Source organism: Periplaneta americana, chromosome 14 (genome assembly GCF_040183065.1).
Source record: "Periplaneta americana isolate PAMFEO1 chromosome 14, P.americana_PAMFEO1_priV1, whole genome shotgun sequence".
Lineage (NCBI taxonomy): Eukaryota > Metazoa > Arthropoda > Insecta > Blattodea > Blattidae > Periplaneta > Periplaneta americana.
Genome location: NC_091130.1, coordinates 134,336,961 through 134,360,069, shown reverse-complemented (window position 1 = coordinate 134,360,069; position 23,109 = coordinate 134,336,961). Strand labels below are relative to the sequence as shown.

At 36.2% G+C, this 23,109-nt stretch overlaps 1 protein-coding gene across 1 annotated transcript in view; it reads left to right on the top strand.

The window, feature by feature from the left end:
* LOC138713963 (uncharacterized) overlaps positions 1-21,015 on the top strand; it is a 74,791-nt gene extending 53,776 nt beyond the window's left edge. Inside the window, exons 4-5 of the mRNA XM_069846543.1 lie at positions 15,095-15,360; positions 19,938-21,015. Coding sequence (XP_069702644.1) covers positions 15,095-15,360; positions 19,938-20,170 — 499 coding nt within the window. The 3' untranslated portion in view covers positions 20,171-21,015. The remainder of the gene's footprint in view (positions 1-15,094; positions 15,361-19,937) is intronic.
* The last annotated feature ends 2,094 nt before the right edge of the window (positions 21,016-23,109 follow it).

The following is a 23,109-nucleotide window of genomic DNA, read 5'->3' as shown; positions in this document are numbered from 1 at the left end:
AACAGTCTGTTAGAAACTGTACATGAGTATAAACAGAAATGGTGGGAACACGTACAACGCATGAGCCAAGATAGAACCCCGAAAATAATCGCTGACTATGTACCCACTGGAAAAAGAAGTATCGGCCGACCAGCAAAAAGATGGATACAAGAAATAAAGGAGCCGCAACGGGCTTAAAGCCTACAGCTTGAAGCAGAAGAAGAAGAAGAAGAAGAAGTTTATATTATATTCACAAACACACTTAGATCCTCTTGATTGTAAACCAGTAGAAGATAACACAAGTCATAGACGGAAACGTATTATATAAAAGTTCATAACAACCATTACAAATAAACAAGTCCACAATAGCAAATTTTAAAAATGTAACTTTCTTGATGAATTAAGTCATATAGAAGTGATACATCTTAAATCAATTAAATTGGCAAAACTTCATTTCTCACACTAATTTATTAAACTTTGTCGGACTGTAAAGAAAACAACTATCGCAATGTATATATATTATACGTTGTACAATATTATAGTATTGTGAAATTTTAATTTCCCTATCAATTGTTTCTATTGTTCTATTAAAATTATAACATACTAGTGGCTTGTGCAGCAAATACTGCAAACTAAGTCCATTACAAGTTCAAATAAAAATTGTTCAGATTTATTTTCAACTAGCGCTCTGCTGCACCCGTTAGAAATAAATATAAAGTAATTACATAATTAAAATAGGACATTTGATCCAGGGAACATTCGTGTTTGATAGAAGGATAAATCGTTTAATATGTTACTTAATTTAAATTGTATTTAAAATATTAAAATGCGATCATTTTCATCCAGAGACCACTCATTTGGTGCAATGACAATTACTTTAACATGTTTCTTAATTGTTATTACCAATTATTTTTGGAAAAGCGAAAATTAACAGAAAAATTTTGGCTACAGATTTATTATTATGTTTATATTATATTATATTATATTATATTATATTATATTATATTATATTATATTATATTATATTATATTATATTATGAAAAAGTGTTTTGATAACGGATGTACTCGAATTATAAAGTTTTTAATTTGTTGTGGGAGCTCTTGAATCTCAGGAGGAACAACTTTTACAACAGCGCAACATAATCTGCTTGACTCATTATCCATTTTTTTTGCATTGCATTTATTGCATATATATTTTATGTATTTTAACACGATTCAATTGAGCATAGTTAAAATTTGAATTATAAAATAATGGATTGCTAAGCTAACGTACTATTACTGCATACTAAATCAATACACTCTCGTTGTTCGTTAATTATCTGAGATAAAAATGAATATATTCATAAATATTATTATAAGAAATACAAGAAATGAATATACAGAATAATCTATCAAGTTTTCTGTGCATAAGAAGCTATTTTAATCTTATCAGTCCTCAATTCACTCACAAGTTACTGTAATAACATTATAGCATTATGTCCATCCAGAGAAACTACACTTTCCAATGATGAAATAATAATTAATTATACAAATCGGTTAGTTTAGCTTCCGATATTACTTCATACAAACACACAAACATTCTCTGTAGGCTATCTTTCATAGCTTTCGATTGTTGTGTCCAAGGCCCCTTATAGACGAAGTCATTTGTTTTTTATTTCAATACACCGCCTTAGATGCCAGTTATTTTAATTTTAAAACTCATTTATCTCATTAAATATCAGTCCTATCAAAATTTTTCAGAGAATAAAACTTATCAGAAATCATTTTCAAAGAAACTTTTGTTATGTAACATATTTCACAAAAATCAATAATAAGCGAGATATTTCGATTTATTTAATTCAGGCCCCTTTATAACCCCCCTTTTAAATAACGTATTTTGAATGCCATATAGCCTATAATCTAAGTTACAACGAACTTAATTTATATTCCAATTTTCATCGAAATCCGTTCAGCCATTATCGCGTGAAAAGGTAACAGACAGACAGACAAACAAAATTGTCAAAAAAGCGATTTTCGGTTTCAGGGTGGTTAATTATATATGTTAGGACCAATTATTTTTGGAAAATCGAAAATTACCAGAAAAATTTCGGCTACAGATTTATTATTAGTAGGAGATGAAGAATACTAGACATTTTGAAAGTTATTTGCTTCCATAATAGTGAAACATACTCCCTCTGAATGTTTTTTTATGTCAAATACTTTTCCTTGAACCTATCTGTCTTCAGTTCTTGAGTTTCAATGCGAAATCGCAAGTAACAATATCAGGACGATCAGCGAGTTTTTCATGTGGGAGTAATGCAGTAGCTGTTACAGGTCATTGCGGATTGTAGGTGAAAGTTAAGAAAATGTAAGGTTTGTCATTCTTTGAACAAAAGACTTAGCATCTTGGTATAGCTGCTGCATGTTTCGTTTTTTTTTATTGGTTTATTTTACGACGTTGTATCAACATCTAGGTTATTTAGCGTCTGAATGAAATGAAGGTGATAATGCCGGTGAAATGAGTCCGGGGTCCAGCACCGAAAGTTACCCAGCATTTGCTCGTATTGGGTTGAGGGAAAACCCCGGAAAAAACCTCAACCAGGTAACTTGCCCCGACCGGGATTCGAACCCGGGCCACCTGGTTTCGCGGCCAGACGCGCTGACCGTGCATGTTTCGTGAACTACCCTGAAATGTAGAGGGCAGAATCACTTTTTCCCGCTAAGAGATCTTGCTGAGGTGATCAAGAGACTACGGAATCTTGTAGGCCTCTTATTTTATCAGTAAGTAATACCATTTGGTCTTTTCTTAGGAATTGTAATTTTTGCGCTTCCTCCAGATAATACTGATCTAACAAATACTGCTGGATTAATTTGTGTAAAAATGAATGTTATCCTGTATATTTTCTGTAATATAGACTGTTGTGAGGAATCTATTGCTGAGATGCGGAAAAGGAGGCGAATGATGTCAGAGTTGTAGAATCTTATATGCGCCCTAAATAAAATTGTCCATCGTAAATCGTTAGCAGCTTCAGTGTTTCATTTGTTGCTGGTTGCGGAAAATAAACTTACTCATCACGGTAGCAAGAAGTGATATGGCATGCTATTTTCCCTACAACAAAATATGCTTAGCAGCGATCACAAATATAATCGATTAAACCAAAGAAATATGAAATTAATTTTGATGTAGTTTAAAGACGTAGCTGAAATAGGAAGCATAACTCAATTACTACCAAGGAAAATTAGAGAATCAGACATATAAATATCTATATCATTAAATATATGAAAAAGACCCACACTACTTGATTAATAACTATAAAAGTATTTCATTTTTATTAACAATATTGTTACCTTACGTAAGTTTTATAGTTTTCAGTAAAATATAGCCTATATAGCCGTTACTCAGTAAATTATAGAAATGAAGATCTAATATAAAATATTCTTTCTCTGCGTCTAGTTACTTAAGCCCCAAAAGGTTTCACTTTCATATCATCAGTATAACATTATGTGTTGCATTAACTATAATAATATTTCATTTTTAATGGCAATAATGTCATCAAACATTCTTAAGTTTTGTAGTTCTTAATATCCAATACACAGCTGTACTCTGAAAACTACAGACCAGATCTGTAAATTATTTTTTACACGTTATCAAAAAACTACACAAATGAAGATCGACATATTGGCATTATGATGTGAAAGAATCTGAGCCATCTGAACTCTATGTCAGCAATCCTTTAGGTCATGGCCTTCGTGTAATAGTCTATTGTTTATTGTAGTGTATGTTTTGTCTTATTCTTAAATGCAATTAATTAGTTCTCAAAACTGACGAAAGATGGATTTTGGAAAAAAGGAAACTGATGTAGGAAAATTGACATTTTACTAAAAACTACTATTTTTCTGAAAAAACTTTGGGTTCCAAGCTTCAAAATGAGGGATCATTTATTAAAATCCATTCAGCCGTTTTTCCGTAATTTCCATTATCACTTCAAATTATATATATATATATATATATATATATATATATATATATATATACTAGCCGTACCCGTGCGCTCCGCTGCACCCGTTAGAAATAAATATAACGTAATTACATAATTAAAATAGGACATTTGATCCAGGGAACATTCGTGTTTGATAGAAGGATAAATCGTTTAATATGTCACTTAATTTAAATTGTATTTAAAATATTAAAATGCGATCATTTTGATCCAGAGACCACACATTTGGTGCAATGACAATTACTTTAACATGTTTCTTAATTGTTATTACCAATTATTTTTGGAAAAGCGAAAATTAACAGAAAAATTTTGGCTACAGATTTATTATGTTTATATTATATTATATTATGAAAAAGTGTGTTGATAAGGGATGTACTCGAATTAGAAAGTTTTTAATTTGTTGTGGGAGCTCTTGAATCTCAGGAGGAACAACTTTTACAACAGCGCAATATAATCTGCTTGGCTCATTACCCAATTTTTTTGCATTGCATTTATTGCATACCGTATGTATTTTATGTATTTTAACACGATTCAATTGAGCATAGTTAAAATTTGAATTATAAAATAATGGATTGCTAAGCTAACGTACTATTACTGCATACTAAATCAATACACTCTCGTTGTTCGTTAATTCTCTGAGATAAAAATGAATATGTTCATAAACATTATTATAAGAAAAATAGGAAATGAATATACAGAATAACCTATCAAGTTTTCTGTGCATAAGAAGCTATTTTAATCTTACCTGTCCTCAATTCACTCACAAGTTACTGTAATAACATTATAGCATTATGTCCATCCAGAGAAACTACACTTTCCAATGATGAAATAATAATTAATTATACAAATCGGTTAATTTAGCTTCTGATATTACTTCATACAAACACAGAAACATTCTCTGTAGGTTATGTTTCATAGCTTTCGATTGTTGTGTCCAAGGCCCCTTATAGACGAAGTCATTTGTTTTTTATTTCAATACACCGCCTTAGATGGCAGTTATTTTAATTTTAAAACTCATTTATCAACAGTAATCTCACTAGACGTTTTGATTTATCTAGAGAAAATCAAAACTCGAGTGGGATTTAATTGACTATTACACGATTAGAAGAAAGTATATAAAAATTAGAAGTAACGAAGTACTCCAATACAATAAAATATTAATTGACTTACGAAAATACAACTGTCTTCAAATGTATTATTGTACCATCTCAACATTACAAATATTACGCTAGATGCATGCTAGATGGCAGTAGAGTCTTTATACAGTCACTGTAATTATTACTATTCAATAAATCTTAATATTAAACAATCTCTGATACGTGACTATCCATAATATCATATAGCAGAAGTTCTTTTTATCCTCTCAGAGCAGAAGCTATAACATAACCTAACTAATATACACAAGTGTTAGAAAAGTTTTAATTAACGACGATGACATAAAAAATAAACATGAATAATTTTAAAAGGAATAATTATTGAATGTACAATTTTCAAATTTGAATGTGATTCGTGGTTCAATTGATGTTATATTGGACGTGTGCGTAATAGAAGTGGAACTCGTTGATTTAGGCCTACATGGTGTATTCAACTTATTCAGAATTTCCGAATGAATAATTTTAAAAGGAATAATTATTGAATGTACAATTTTCAAATTTGAATGTGGTTGGTGGTTCAATTGATGTTATATTGGACGTGTGCATAATAGAAGTGGAACTCGTTGATTTAGGTCTACATGGTGTATTCAACTTATTCAGGATTTCCGAATGGTGCTCTTCATTTATTTGTAAATCGGATTTCAGAAGATGCATAGGTATGATCAGTGATTTTTATTAATTCTTGTTCTTGAATGCCAATGCGAGTCATATTTGAAACTGCTGTGCATCGACTGGAGTGGTTTGTAATTTTTGTATATATTTTTGACGTCCAGACCAGCGCAGTTTCAAATGTTGGCAAACAAAGAAACAAATGCTAGGGAAGCGATAAAATTAAACAAATGCTAGGGACGCGATAAAATTGTGCGATAAGCAGCCATGATTGGTTGAAATACGTCCTTTCGTACCGTTTTATTGGTCAAAAGTAGTATGACGTAGTAAGAGTGTAATAGTCTCATTAAATATCAGTCCTATCAAAATTTTTCAGAGAACAAAACTTATCAGAAATCATTGTTAAAGAAACTTTTGTTATGTAACATTTTTCACAAAAATCAATAATAAGCGAGATATTTCGATTTATTTAATTCAGGCCCCCTTATAACCCCCCTTTTAAATAATGTATTTTGAATGCAATATAGCCTATATTCTAAGTTACAACGAACTTAATTTATATTCCAATTTTCATCGAAATCGGTTCAGCCATTATCGCGTGAAAAGGTAACAAACATACAGACAGACAGACAGACATTCAAACAAAAATTTCAAAAAAGCGATTTTTGGTTTCAGGGTGGTTAATTATATATGTTAGGACCAATTATTTTTGGATTTATTATTAGTATAGATATATAGATACTGTAGCCTATTAACCTGTTGTATCCTATAGGATACTTTGTCAATTTAAGGATTAACATGTTGTTTGATAATTCGGTGAGTGATAAAATCAATGTTTTTGTATACAAAGTTTAAAGGCATTGAGTGCCGTTACTTAAGCGGTGATAGGGATGGTATTTGGAACTAAAATCCGTTAATTTGCTTGTGTTTATTTTCAGAATTAATTTTAGAAACCAATAGAACAATGTATTTAGAAGATCGTAAGAACGTGAAATAGAAGCCAGAAGAGTTGTAAATAGTAGCACAGATATCATTCGAACACAGTGGGTAGTAGGGAATTTACGTAGGTGAATGACAGTAGACTCACTCCTTAGCTGCAGAATAGGGCTTACAACCGGTTTTCATTCGACCGGTCAGAGAGCATCCGTCAAGCTTGAGCAGCGGTGACGTAAATGTAATCGTGCGCCGAGCCACTGTGTAACCTGCAACGTGCATAGCACCTATGGAGGGAGGCGGACACCCGAAGGGGAAGTGAAGCAACTGACTTATTAACGGATTTTCATTTTCCTTACGTCAAGCACTTAAATATAATTTTATGCAGTACAAGGCTACAAACTAATGTTTAGTACGTGTAACGAAGAAAGAAGTGAACAATAAATGAACAATATCACAACCTAAAATTAACTGTCTTCAGAATGTCTCTGCGACAAAGTTTCAAAATCAGGAATTATGTCACTTACTGCCAGTCGTAGTTGATCACGAAGGTATTTGTCTGTCAGTCGTGATCTAAATTTGGTTTTTACTATTTTCATTATTGAAAATAATTTTTCACAAACGTACGTTGTAGCGAACATGGCTTCAACAGAGCAAGCGAAAGAACGAAGCTTCAAATATTTATTTTTTGCCAAAGATTTGAAAAGTTCAACATTTGTCAAGTCCTTACATCTAGCTTTCATTTAACATCACATTGTAAATATGTGAATTTAAATTGAAGATCTAACCGCATTATTCGTACATCTGCTGAAAAAGGATCGACGTACAGCGATGATGATGATGATGATGATGATGATGATGATGATGATGATGATAACCTTTTAATGTTTCATCAGTAACATGTAGTATAATGCCGTTTTATGTTATACAACCGTTTTCCTCGTAATACTTGCGAACAAATCATACATTTAATATTCTCATCATATTGACAGCAAAAAAAAATGCGTCCTCCTATCCTACTTGGAACCTTCGTACATGATTTCGAGAGAGACATATGCCACTCGCAGGTCAGAGACAAATACAAATGGAACGGAGTTTGACTCCAGTGAGTGAGAGGGTGGGGGTTGGCAGAGGTTGGAAGCAAGCGAAATGCACAGCTATCACTGCGAGCCACATTGTCTCGCGAGTCACGTTCTCGCCACGGCTGAGTTAGAGGATCCGAACGAATGTTCGAATTTCAACCGGTTGGGCCTGATGTTTTGCAGGCTAGACAGAACACTAATATTTTCTGAGTATGTACTCACACATTTAACGGAGTAACAATTGAAGGAAATTTACCATGTGTAATTAAAAAAAATGTATTTCCTTAATATAGATCTACAATTGATTGCATACTTTATTACATTTATCTTCATAACATATACAGATAAACAAATGGACACCGGTAACAAGAAAGGAAATAAGTGTAATCCACAATATAAAATCTGGTGTGTAAAGAAATTCAAGAATATAATAAATTATTACAATTACTTACTAAACAGAAGAGAAAATAAGTACATACATTCTATTGTAACGTTTACACTTTACTCGTAAACTCAAAATGCATACGTACTTCTAAAAAAATAGTTGTTAATGCCTCTTAATTACTCTAAGCAGATGCATTATTTCATTAATAAATCATTTTTAAGAAAATATGTTTGCTCTTGACTATACCAACTGTAATACCTGAATGAATGAATGAATGAATGAATGGAGTCACCATTAGTTTAGGAGATATTCAGGTTTCTTTGTGGTAGTGATTCTATGGGACACACAGTATCTAAATCGGCACCTTGGAGTGCATTTTTCATAATCGTCAAGTTCACAAGTTGAATATCTATCACCTTTTTTCAGAGAAAATAAATTACCTCCCTTCACTTCAGCTGCTTAAACCTCTATCAGCTGTTTGCTTATCATAGACTTCCTCAGTTTTAACATTCTGCTGGCACGTTCAGTAGGTTTCTCGATGGATAATAATTATATTATATTATAGGCCATGCGCCTAGCTTGACTTCGTAAAAACGACAGTACACGTTTCTGTTTCTTTGGCATATAAACTAGAGATGAACAAAACTAACTGCCGCTCTCTCTCGCTGTTTTCGTTGCATTTGTCTTTCGAGTCTCGTCTCGTCATTCTCGTGCGCTTCGAGTCTCGCTCATCATTCTCGAAATAGCATTTGGTCGGCGTGGAAAAATTTCGTAACTTTGAATAACATACATAATTCATATAAATAACATTATAAATATTTAAATAAGATAAAAAGACAAAACAAAACAGTATCTTAGTTAACAAAATGCTCTGGTTGTATTATGATAATATAATATCACTAGACAGTGGATGCGGGATAACTTAAGGAAAAGTGAAGTTGTTTCGTATCGGAGTATATGGCACGTGCCGCGCCGTCCATCTTTTGTGTACCTGGCGAGTACAGCAGCATACAAAACGAAGGAACCCCGGTCCGTTCATAGTAACATTGCAACGCAATGTGTGCAGTTGTGTTATCCTGCTTAAGTATTTAGTACGCGTTGAATAGTGTTGTGCTGATCCATTCATAATGTGGAAGTCAAAACGTTAAATTCGCTCAGAGATACGAAATGCAATTAAGAAGTATGAGAGTGACATTTTATGTATTAACGAAGACAATATCGTGTGTAATGTATGTAAAATTGAAATAAAAACCAGAACAACTCAGGCTATAGAGAAACATTGCAACAGTACATCGCACAGGAAATGCGTTGAAATGAAATCTGAGGAACCATCGTCATCATCATTTAGTTGTGCGGGTCTAAACGACGCGTGCAACATGATGCTCAGTGCAAATATTCCTCTAAAGAAATTGAGTGATCCGCATTTTAGAGGTTTTCTTCAGAAATTCTCTCGATACAAAAACTCTTTAAGCGATAGGCGAAGACGATTCAGCTTCGACAACTTACGAGAATATATCGTCGTTTACTGCAACGCTGGTAATTGCACCAATGATGACGAGGACTGAACTTGCAAGGTATGTACTGCAGTACGTTATTTTTCTGTTCCTTCTGACTATACGGAGATACAGTAGCATGTTGACGTCGTCTGTTTACGTTTAGAACCTGTTGAGCTAATGATCTGAATAAAAAAATGTAACATATAGTAAATGTGCACCTACATTCAAAGATAAGTCATCCCGCATCCACTGTCTAGATATTACCTACGGTTATATAACTATAAAAAAAAACAATTCTCAGATAAATTTGCATTTGTAAGAAACATAAAACATAACGTTAATATCTTTTTACTTGAGATTGCAAACTTGATCTCAAACATATGAAAAGAAAATTCCTAGCCTTTTAATAAGGGCCTAATAATTAAATAAAGACTGCGGAACGGATTATTATACACTGAAAGTTAGAGATTATGTTTCAAATAGACTACTTGATTGTTTATACATATATAACAATTGCCAAAGTAGATAAAAGTTCAGTCAGATATAAACAACTGTGGCGATTCAAGGCTACTTGACGTTCGGGACTTCGGGAGTGATCAATCTCGAAGTCTCGAAATACTCAGTCTTTACGTCAACGACGCAACGTATACAACATTGTCGTGTGGATTTTCGACTTTGCGGGCGCTGTTAGTCTTGCTTTCTCGATCGTTGTTCATCTCCAATGTAAACACTACTACTGGGTATTCATTTCAAAGTGTGTCATGACGTCACTGTTGTTGGGTCACCGATTTGAAGCGAGTTTCAGCTTAGAGAAGTTGCCTATTATTTAAGGCGTTCTTCAATCTGAACTTGAGAACGTGTACGGTATAACTTGAACGTCGTAGCAACAGATGGCGGTCTGTACGGTCTGTGTGCTACCATAACCTCTTTTGAAATGTGTTTTGCGCCGGCAAGTCGTACGCAGGGTATTTGTTATCATCGGTTGCGTACGGTAACATTCCACAACACAGATCAAATGCTCCGTGTCCATGTAGACCGTCGAAGTTAATGTCAACAAATACGTAAGTAATCGTCTTAACCCTCTCCCCATATCCCGACAGTACGTATTTCCAAACAGTTCACATTCCTGCCACTACCGGCGTTACCGTACGTATCGGTACGTACTCTTCAGAATGAACGCCGTACTTGCTAGGAAACTTCTCTGCCTCTTAGGTTATACACCTCTGCGGAAGTGTAGGAAGATTGAATTCTCTAGGCTCATCGGCTAACCACATGACGGCATACAGCGAGCCATGACACATTTTGAACTGAACACCCAGTAGTTTCACATTAGAATCAGAGATGGGCTGTACTGCATAGGTGACGTAATAGTGGCACATTGTGTATTAGTACAGGACGCTGCCGTTCCACAAAGAGAATGGTCGGATAGTATAAAAGAACGTTGTTCCTTACAGAGGACTCTAGGAAATATTCACAGTCCGTATCTCGTCCCCGTAGGCTACAAACTACTAACTGTTATTTTAGATATTTGGAGAGATTATGAACACTGGGTTAATACTTGGTCAAGTTTTCATTCATTACTTGAATCACGAACTACATGCACTTACGGTGTACTAAATCGGCACGAAATATTCAACTGTACACGAGAAATATTCAGTACAGAATTAATATTCAGTTCGTTACCGTGCTAATATTACACATAACATAGCATGCGTTGCTAGGAGACGCATGCATTTACATCAGAACACTGGATGTGGTGTTATCGCTCGAGAGCTAAAATTAAGTTAAAAAATTAATGACCATGTTGGCTGCATGTGGAGCAGTGCCCAGTCTAGGATTACGTGGACGTTCTAGAACCACAAAAGGACTTCTAGTCCGTTCCGAATGACTTTAGGGCTACCTAATTTTGGAGGATCCTTTCTCTAGTGAATAATTCACAAGGAATGACAAACTCAATATTAGAGACACAATCATTAGTTTCTGGTATAGATTAAAAAAACGTTAACTCATTCGAAAATACCTTTAATTATAGTAATTTAGCCTACATGTTTCTCAAATATTAATTGTCATTCAGTCCTATCATATTTTGCAAAAATATGCATATTTAATAAGTCTATAATATAATGTTATGTTTTATTTAACGACGCTCGCAACTGCAGAGGTTATATCAGCGTCGCCGGATGTGCCGGAATTTTGTCCCGCAGGAGTTCTTTTACATGCCAGTAAATCTACTGACATGAGCCTGTCGCATTTAAGCACACTTAAATGCCATCGACCTGGCCCGGGATCGAACCCGCAACCTTGGGCATAGAAGGCCAGCGCTCTATAATATATTTAAACTAGTGGCTTGTGCAGCAAATGCTGCAAACTAAGTTCATTAGACGTTCAAATAAACTTTTTTTCAGATTTATTTTCAATGAAGAATACCAGGCATTCTGAAAGTTATTTGCTTCCATAATAATGAAAGATACTCTCTCTCGAGCCAATACTGAAGAGAACCACGCATATAAATATCTACACCACACCGTCATTAAATATATGAAAAAGATCCAACCCCACTTGATTAATAACTATAAAAATATTTGATTTTTAATAATATTATCTTACGTAAGTTTTATAGCTTTCAGTAACATATACTATATGTACTATATAGCCGCCACTCAGTAAAATATAGAAATCAAAATGAAATTTAAGTTTTTCTCTACATCTACTTATATAACCCCAAAACGTTTCACTTTCATATCATCAATATAGCATTAATATGTATAATTAACGAAAAATAGTCACATCATGGCATTAACTACAATAATATTTTATTTCTAATGGTAATAATGTCATCAAACCGCCTCAAGTTTTGTAGTTTTTAATATCGAATACACAGCTGTACCCAGAAAATTACACACCACAGAATCGAACCTGTAAATTATTTTTAGTGAGTTAAGTGTTTAATAACCAACTTAATTTGAGCTCTAAATATTTCAGCATTCTTGCAGATCATGGCCTTCGTGTAATATTGTTTACTGTAGTGTGTGTTTTGTTTTATTCTGAAATGCAATTAGCTAGTCCTCAAAACTGACGACAGATGGATTTTGGAAAATAGGAAAATTATGTTGAAAAATTGACATTTCACTGAAAACTACTATTTTTCTGGAAAACTTTGAGTTCCAAGCTTCAAAATGAGGGGTCATTTATTAAATCCGTTCAGCCGTTTCGCCGTAATTTCCATTACCAGTTTAAATTATATATATATATATATATATATATATATATATATATATATATATATATATATAGATACCAGCTCACAACTATACTTATATTCTCTAACAAAAATCACTGCATATTTTTCAAAAAATCTTTCAATATGTAGTTACTTATGATACACCCATTTGACAAGTAGTATTCATGTACAGTACATATATTTTGACGTATTTTGACATTGTTATTTCGATTAAATATGTATACTTAAAAAATTTGATTGTAATTGGTACGCTTAAGTGTTTCACTATTTTAATATTTTTAACTTTGACATTCATTAACTAGTCAGCCTGGTTGGCGCAGTTGGTATAGCGCTAGCCTTCTATGCCGAGGTTGCGGGTTCGATCCCGGACCAGGTCGATGGCATTTAAGTGTGCTTAAATGCGACAGGCTCATGTCAGTAAACTTACTGGCATGTAAAAGAACTCCTGCTGGACAAAATTCCGGCACACCGGCGACACTGATATAACCTCGGCAGTTGCGAGCGTCGTTAAATAAAACATAACTTTTTTTTTTCATTAACTACACTCTGATATGTATCCTCTTCATTATTTTATTGCAATGTTTTGTGTCCATAAGATATCTTTAATCATTGTCTGAAGATGCCATATTGCAAAGAGAAAACGTTAATAGTTTTAATAAATAAAATGTAAATTTATAACTGTATAATTTACATTAAAATAAGTCATATGATTGAACAACATTTTTCATTTTTATTTTAAAATGAAACTTCGTACTCTTACTACAAATAATAATTTTCTACACAAATAAAACATATCAAACACTAGTAATATTGTTTTTTTCACGTCCACTTGTAAAATTTAACTTGTGTATTCACCTGAGAAACAAAACTCCATTTGCACAAAAAATTACTTAACCCCCTTTACCAAAACACCATCAATCATTTCCTCCCCCTGTTCCTTCGCCACTCACATCTGATTTTTCCTCGTCTTCCTAATCTTTATTTACCATTATATTTTAAGTGATCGTGCTTCATTTAATTTAGGATGCTCCTTGTTGTTATTATTATACTAGTTTATTATTATTATTATTATTATTATTATTATTATCATCATCATCTTCATGGTAGGCTGTCTCATGGCCTGTTCAGACGCAGAGAATCTCTCCATCTGGTTACCGGACGACCTACGTCACGATAACCTTTTGGATTATAATTTAAAACCTATTTTGTTGTTATTATTATTATTATTATTATTATTTATTTTTTATTATTATTAACTGTCATTATTGAGTGTAATTAGTTACCACTGTCATCGGGTATTTAGGGCCTACCCATTTGCAGTGTGAATAAATATATACACACACATACATATTTCATTTCTTTTGTTTCGATTTTCTATTTTCTATTTTTTTGTCTTTTTCCATTCTTCCAAGTTTCTCCTTCTCTTTTCTTCATTTGCTTTCGAGTATACAGAGTGTTTCCGAGGTGGTGTTACAAACTTTCAGGGATGATGGCGAAGGGCACATGTATCAATTTGAGATAAGGAACCCTGGTCCGGAAAGACCGACTCGAAAGTTACAAACAAAAATAGTTCTGTGGAAATAAAATACTTTTATTTCTCTGTACACCTTATTTATGTGTATTAATCTGTACATCTTACGTTGTTTACGTTGTCTACTTACAGTATTCCATTCAGTGCGCTGTCTGAGGGATGGGGACAGGAAACTACACTAAAGCAATGCAGATAGGGTAATGTGTAACGGACATGGTCGGTCCTGATATGCACGTCTGTAGACAGCAGTGTATGTGTACAAGTTGCAGTGTCCAGTCGATCAGTCCTAGTGAAATGGAGGAGTACACGAGAGCGGAATAAGCAGATCTGATTTTCGAATACGGATGAGCCAATGGGAACAGTAGACAAGCTCACATTTTGTATCGGAACAAGTACCCACGTAGGAGACATCCGGCCCATACCATCTTTCCACGACTGTTCCAAAGGTTAAGGGAAGGAGGGCACGTGGTGCGAAATTACAATTCCATTTCCACACAACTATTTTTGCTTATAACTTTCGACTCAGTCATTTCCGGACCATGGTTCTTTAACTCAAATTGATACATGTGCCCTTCGCAATCATCCCTGAAAGTTTGTAACACCACCTTGGAAACACCCTGTATATTTCGGTTGATAATATAATCTGTGTTATATTGTGTCGTTTGCCTTGCCAAGGTCGTCACCTGTGTTGATCTATTGTGTCCAGTAGGTGGAGCGACTCGAAAGGCGCTGGGAGGCAGGATACAAGCAACGAGTCCGAGGACTCCTTGCTAACGGACGGGTGCAGCGACGAGCCTACGTTCCGTCTGCACGTCATGAACGTGGACGAAACGAGCGAGGAAAACGACGACTTCGCGCGGAGGAGGCGTCGTGGGAGAAGACGCAGGGCATCCAGGAGTTCGCCTCCGCACCCCATACTGTCCACGTCGATTGTATCATCCAGAGCGCCATCTCCAGAAGGCGCGCCTCAGTGTTAGTGTGAATCATGTACTCTGCATGTAGCATCAGTTACCATGCACTTCATCTCACTCATACAACTCTGAATCAAGTACACTCGCTAGCCACTCGAGCAGTCAAATGCGTTCGCTGTCACTAACTCACACGTCATATCATCAACACCTCACACTTACGCGTTGTTACTATCATGCTCACAGACACTCACTGTCACTGTCACTACATCATGCATTGTTCAAATTGTCTTAATTCTTAATCAAACTTATAATGAAACTTGTAACTTATAATGAAAGCAACTATTACAACTTATTTGCACGGGAAAACACATGGTTTTGATCATTTTATAAAATGAAGCACTTTTTCGAGTTTTCTTTTCTCAGTTTTATGTAAGAGAGTGAGGATAACGAGTAACCAAGTGAACGAGTGACCATGTGAGTGCGTGAACAAATGACCATGTGAAAGGGTGAACGAGTGATCATGTGAGTGCGTGAACAAATGACCATGTGAAAGGGTGAACGAGTGATCATGTGAGTGCGTGAACAAATGACCATGTGAAAGGGTGAACGAGTGATCATGTGAGTGCGTGAACAAATGACCATGTGAAAGGGTGAACGAGTGATCATGTGAGTGCGTGAACAAATGACCATGTGAAAAGGTGAACGAGTGATCATGTGAGTGCGTGAACAAATGACCATGTGAAAGGGTGAACGAGTGACCATGTGAAAGGGTGAACGAGTGACAATGTGAACGAGTGACAATGTGAAAGGGTGAACGAGTGACCATGTGAAAGGGAGAACGAGTGACCATGTGAAAGGGTGAACGAGTGACAATGTGAACGAGTGACAATGTGAAAGGGTGAACGAGTGACCATGTGAAAGGGAGAACGAGTGACCATGTGAAAGGGAGAACGAGCGACCATGTGAAAGGGAGAAAGAGCGACCGTATGAAAGGATGAACGAGTGACCATATGAAAGGGTGAACGAGTGACCGTGTGAAAGGGAGAACGAGTGACCATGTGAAAGCGAGAACGAGTGACGATGTGAAAGGGTGAACGAGTGATCATGTGAAAGGGTTAACGAGTGACCATGTGAAAGGGTGAACGAGTGACCATGTGAAAGGGTGAACGAGTGACCATGTGAAAGGGTGGACGAGGACCATGTGAAAGGGTGAACGAGGACCATGTGAAAGGGAGAACGAGTGACCATGTGAAAGGGTAAACGAGTGATCATGTGAAAGGGTGAACGAGTGACCATGTGAAAGGGTGAACGAGTGACCATGTGAAAGGGTGAACGAGTGACCATGTGAAAGGGTGAACGAGTAACCATGTGAAAGGGTGAACGAGTGACCATGTGAAAGGGTGAACGAGTGACCATGTAAAAGGGTGGACGAGGACCATGTGAAAGGGTGAACGAGGACCATGTGAAAGGGTGAACGATCGACCATGTGAAAGGGAGAACGAGTGACCATGTGAAAGAGTGAACGAGTGACCATGTGAAAGGGAGAACGAGTGACCATGTGAAAGGGAGAACGAGTGACCATGTGAAAGGGAGAACGAGTGACCATGTGAAAGGGAGAACGAGTGACCATGTGAGAGAGTGAACGAGTGAATGAGTGGGAAAGTGAACACCTGAACGTGTGAAAGATAAATCAAGGACGTATGCAAATGATTGCTCAAAAGAACGTATGAGCGAATGTACAAATGAATCTGTGTGAACAAGTAGTGAACAGATGAGCGTATTAACAAGTGAACGTTTGAAGAATAGAAGAAATAAACATTTCGCTTTTTAAATAATGACGAATGGACTACTGAACAAGTGAGCATAAGATTGACAAATTATATTCGATGAACGTATGAACGATTGAACAAGTGAAAGCACGAACAATGACTAGGCCTAAGTTCACGTGTAAAAAAGTGAACAAGTGAACTACTGAACACTTCAGCGTGTAATGAATAAATAGTGAGCGATGCTTGAGAAAATAAGAAGCGTATTAGTAAACGAGTGGCTCAATGAGTGTGTGAACTAACGTGTAACTTGCGGATGTTTGTGTGGGGTTGTAAGCGGATGATCAAGTGAGCAAATGAACACAATAAATCAATCAATCATTTAACCAAATCAGTCAATAAATATATTCAAATCAGCAGTACATTTTGTTGGTAGAGTAAGACCTACTGGAAACGCAGTGACTAACCTTGACCCAATGGGAATATTGCATGCGCAATCTGTTTTTCCTTAAAGAAAATAAGAATACATATAAGAAATTTGCGGCTCTTCTAAGAAATACGATTTTTCTGTACGTAAGTAATCCGTACTTGAACAGAGAAAACTTACAGGAGCAAAAACAAGCTGGTGGGTGGGGTAGACGAAGTGAGGGAAAGGAAATGAAATCGAGTTAACGGATTTCTAACGAAAACAGCTGCGTTTCTTTTCTCTTTTTAGACTTGGAAATGCAAAGAATAACAAGGACAGTGCACACTCGAGTAACCTGATTTAAGTGTCAGTTTCTTTTTCCGATTTTGTTTAAAGAGAATTAATTTCACAAAGGATCAAGTAGACGCATCATGTTCGGTTCAGTATCCTCAAATCTTTTCAAGCGAGTCAATTTCAAGTACGTTCAGTTCAATTTTGTTGGCTATTATAAATACGTATTACATAATGGGGTAACACTATACTATGTCCATGAATCATGTAATTCAATATGAAAATGATAACATATATTGTATACCGGATAAACCGTAAGTGATGTCATTCGTTTCAAGGGGTTATTCTTCCAGATATTTGAAACAAGAAGTTTCATACAATTTCGCTCGCTTTTGATTTCTTTTCGAGATAAAAACTGGTTTATATGAAACATTTCATAGCGTGTTTTGGGAAAGCCATTGATGTAATTCCCTTTATGGTCAGTCAATTTAGGAGAGCAGTGTTCTATGATAGTAAATCATTGAAAGAATTTTAGTTTTGTCCTTTAAATGTGCAGAAATTTGATCCGAGAAAATGTAACTTTTCGTTCTGCAAAGAAATTTAAAAATGTTGCATTTGTTCGAATCAAATTTCTGTATATTTAAAGGACAAAACTATTTTTTTTCAATCATTTATCATCTTCATACACTTCTTTCTTAAGTTGACTGAGCATATTGGGAATTAAATCAATGGCTTTCCCAAAACACGCAATGAAATGTTTTATATAAAATAATTTTTATCTTGAAAAATAAGTAAACACGAGAAAAATTTTATCAAACTTCTTTTTTTTTAAATATTTCAAAGAGTCCCTTGAAATTAATGACATTACTGACCGTTCATCCTGTATAAGTCAAAATTAGAATATCCCCCCCCCAGTACGTAGTCCCTGTAAATACGCGGCTTACACGTGATTCTTGACCAACATCTTGTCGATGTTTTACCATAATAATAATAATAATAATAATAATAATAATAATAATAATAATAATAATAATAATAAACTTTTCGTGAAGCGCTTTGGTACATCTTTTATTTACGACTACGCCCCTGTGCAATATAATATAAAATGCAATATTGTTGTTTAGTCAGCTGTCCAAAGACAGGTTTGAACCTCAGAAGTGACACCAAAAAGACATCACTTACGGGACAACTAAGTGCACTAAAATTATAAAAATAGGCGTAATATGCAAGATAAACCTGTAAGTATGCTTTATTAAACGTAAAATCTTAAAGACCTATATTGTACATGAATTTATCTATAGTAATGTCACAAGAGGTGTGAGATTTGCCGATAAATCCACGAGCGATGCGAGTAGATTTATTTGGGAAATCTCAGACGTCGAGTGACATTTATTAGGACTATTTCGAGAATAAAATAAAAATGTAAATAATATATCCCTAAAATTCCCTCATAAAATGTTCATAATTGTATATTTATGAATTCTTAACCTATTCCGACATTGTGAACTCGAAATAGATGAATAACGAGTACTGCAATAAAGGAATTGCATGTTATTCAGTAATGCCAATTGAGAAAAGCGAAATACAGGTTTAAAAGTGTTAATTACATGTACTGCGCTTTTCTCTTGTTATTATAACAGAAATACGTTTTCATTATCTACTGAAATCATAATTTAATTTAAACATTTTATAGTATAACAAATAACCTAAATAATACATTAATTAAATGAACAATTGTTATGAAGAAGTGTCATTTTCTTTAGATACATTGGACATGTAATTAGAAGATGAAGGTGTAGATGTGGAAGTAAGATTTCGCACTTTATTTAGTACAATGGATTCATGCGACACTGACTAAACAAAAGAACACCATGCGTTAAATTGATAGTGACAAATCGAGCTGCAGAAATTATCGCAATGTATGACTGTGATTAGTTGGAATTCAGAATTTCATTACACTTCACTGGCCGAAAATGGAATGAAGTCATATAAACGAAATAGTCACTAAAAAGGTAAGCATTTAAATACGAACGGAAAAAATATAAACATGCATTTGCATGGAAATGCAGTCTTTAATAATGGGAAAGTAAAAGGATATTGGTTTCACGCAATGACAGGTTACTCTGTACAAAGATTTGATGTTGAATTCACGAGTGCGCTGTTGGTGTGTTGCAGTCGTGGTGCAGCAACCCGTTCAGTACCCGCTGCACCAGATGGAGCAAAACAACAACCCCGCGTTCGTGGTGCTGGACGACCTGAACAACAACAACCACTACTCGCAAGCCACCACGGCCATCCCGCGCAGCAACTTCCTGGACATCCCGCCCAAGCAGCAGTCCCGGCGAGGCGGCGGCGGCGGCCATGTCAACTGGATGCCCCCGTGGCACGACGCCCCCACCTCCATCTAATCCCCTCATATCTACTGGTGCTAGTCTGTCACGTTTCCTAGGAACCAACCGCTTATTACTCGATGTTCCCCTGTCCAACGATTTTAATGGGTACGTCCCTTCTTCAAATAAAGAAGCTGGATAACCTATAGGGAGTCTGTCCATTTTATCGTTACAGACTTCAGCTCCTAGAGAACTTCACTTTCTATTTGTACAGAAGATAACAAAATTCTGTGGAATAATAGAGGATTCAAACAAGAAATTTATGGAAACACTTTCATCAACGAATTAGATCTAAATAGATCTATGTATAGGCCTAATAGTCCCTTCACGTTATTTATATTTTATTTCTATGTTTATTTATTTTCAATTATTTGAATTATAAACATTGAGGTAGGGCCTATATTGGTTTATTTATTATAGGCATTGAGGGGAAAAGTAGTTACATATACGTATATTTATTCACTCATTCATTTACTTATTTATTTGTCAATTCCATTCATTCCATTCCATCCATCCATTCAACCATCCATCCCATTCCATCCGTCCATTTACTCCATCAATCCATTCATTCCACCCATCCACTCACTCATTCCACCCATTCACCCACTCATTCCACCCACCCATCCAGTCATTCCACCCTCCATCCACTCATTTCACCCATCCACCCATCCATCCACTTATTCCACCCACTCATTCCACCCATCCATCCACTCATTCCACCCATCCACCCACTCATTCCACCCACCCATCCAGTCATTCCACCCTCCATCCACTCATTTCATCCATCCACCCACTCATTCCACCCATCCACTCACTCATTCCACCCATCCATCCACTCATTCCACCCATCCATCCACTCATTCCACCCACTCATTCCACCCATCCATCCACTCATTCCACCCATCCACCCACCCATTCTACCCATCCATCCACTCATTCCACCCTCCATCCACTCATTTCACCCACCCACCCACTCATTCCACCCATCCATCCACTCATTCCACCCATCCATCCACTCATTCCACCCATCCACCCACTCATTCCACCCATCCACCCACCCATCCATCCACTCATTCCACCCATCCACCCACTCATTCTACCCATCCATCCACCCATCCATACACTCATTCCACCCATCCACCCACTCATTCCACCCATCCATCTACCCATCCATTCATTCCACCCATCCACCCACTCATTCCACCCATCCACCCACTCATTCCACCCATCCACCCACTCATTCTACCCATCCATCCACCCATCCACCCACTCATTCCACCCATCCATCCACTCATTCTACCCATCCACCCACTCATTCCACCCATCCACCCACTCATTCCACCCATCCATCCACTCATTCCACCCATCCACCCACTCATTCCATCCACCCACCCACCCACTCATTCCACCCACCCACCCACTCATTCCACCCATCCACCCACTCATTCCACCCATCCACCCACTCATTCCATCCATCCACCCACCCACTCATTCCACCCATCCATCCACTCATTCCACCCATCCACCCACTCATTCCACCCATCCATCCATTCATTCCACCCACCCATCCAGTCATTCCACCCACCGTCCACTCATTTCACCCACCTATCCACTCATTCCATCCACCCATCAACTCATTCATTCATTTGAATTTTTTTTCATAGCGACAGCGCTCGTGTTTATAAATAGAACAGGTTCAGGTCCCATTAATGGATAGAAAACTGGAGTTCATCTCCCATTCGGTGCTCTAACGCTATGCCGACCTCATGTTTAAATAATCTCGCTAATTTAAACTTACACGAGTTCATTAGTACTGTACATTAAACAGATCCCTTGTTTTAAGAAGTAATATTTCCAGCTACATGTTGAAAAGACTCTTATTCGGACAGTCTTGCTATGTTCCAAAAATGATTTCGGATAATCCGAAAATGTTCTAAACCCAACACATGCATCACAGAAATTTACATCAGAACAAATTATTTTCATGGTAGAGACTTATCTGAAAAAGTGTGATTACGGAAAAGTAAAAAGACGATCTGCAAGCAAATTTCCTAATGTTACCGTTCCACGTAAAATAGCAGCAAAAGACCACTTCTAAATCATTCTAAATTTAAACAATGTACCAACACAATCAGAAGAATAACATGCAATCTAACGTAAACACAACCACTCCTAAATCTAAACACTTCACTAACACAACCAGAAGCCACCGGCGTAGCTCGGTGGGCTGAGGCGCTTGCCTGCTGACTTGAAGTTGCGCTCGGGCGTGGGTTCGATTACCCGGTTAGTTTCTTCCGAAGCTTTCCCCAACAGTGAGGCAAATATCAGGTAATTCATGGTAAATCCTCGGTCTCATCTCGCCAAATACCATCTCGCTATCACCAATTCTATCGATGCTAAATAACCTAGTAGTTGATACAACGTCATTAAATAACCAAATTTAAAAAAACACAGTCAGAAGAATAACACGCAATCTAACGTCAACACAACCACTCTTACAGAGAGATGAACTGGACTGCCTAACGTGCGGGAGACGATTTGTCACGTGTTGTATGGTTGCTTTCGTGCCGGTCGCGCGCCGTCCGGTCGACCTACATTATGTAAGCGAACTGTGTGTATTACTACTACAGGGACATCATTATATTTTTTCTAACATTTTTAATATTAACCTGGCTATACAGGAAACACCGTTTGCTACAATTTCCACGACGGAGTTCGATGACACTGGCGTAAAATACAAATCACTTTACTAGGTATAGGAGGGAAGAAAAGTAGTTCATCCATTTATGTAAACTAGGAAATATCGCAATTTTGAGTTTGATGATTTTCATTAGGTTTTTGTTTAATCAAAATACAATACTGTATTAACACTTAGTGTTTTACACACGAATTGAGCTATCCATTCGGAAGTATTAATTATACAGTGTATATTGTACTGTTACAGCACATTAGCGTAC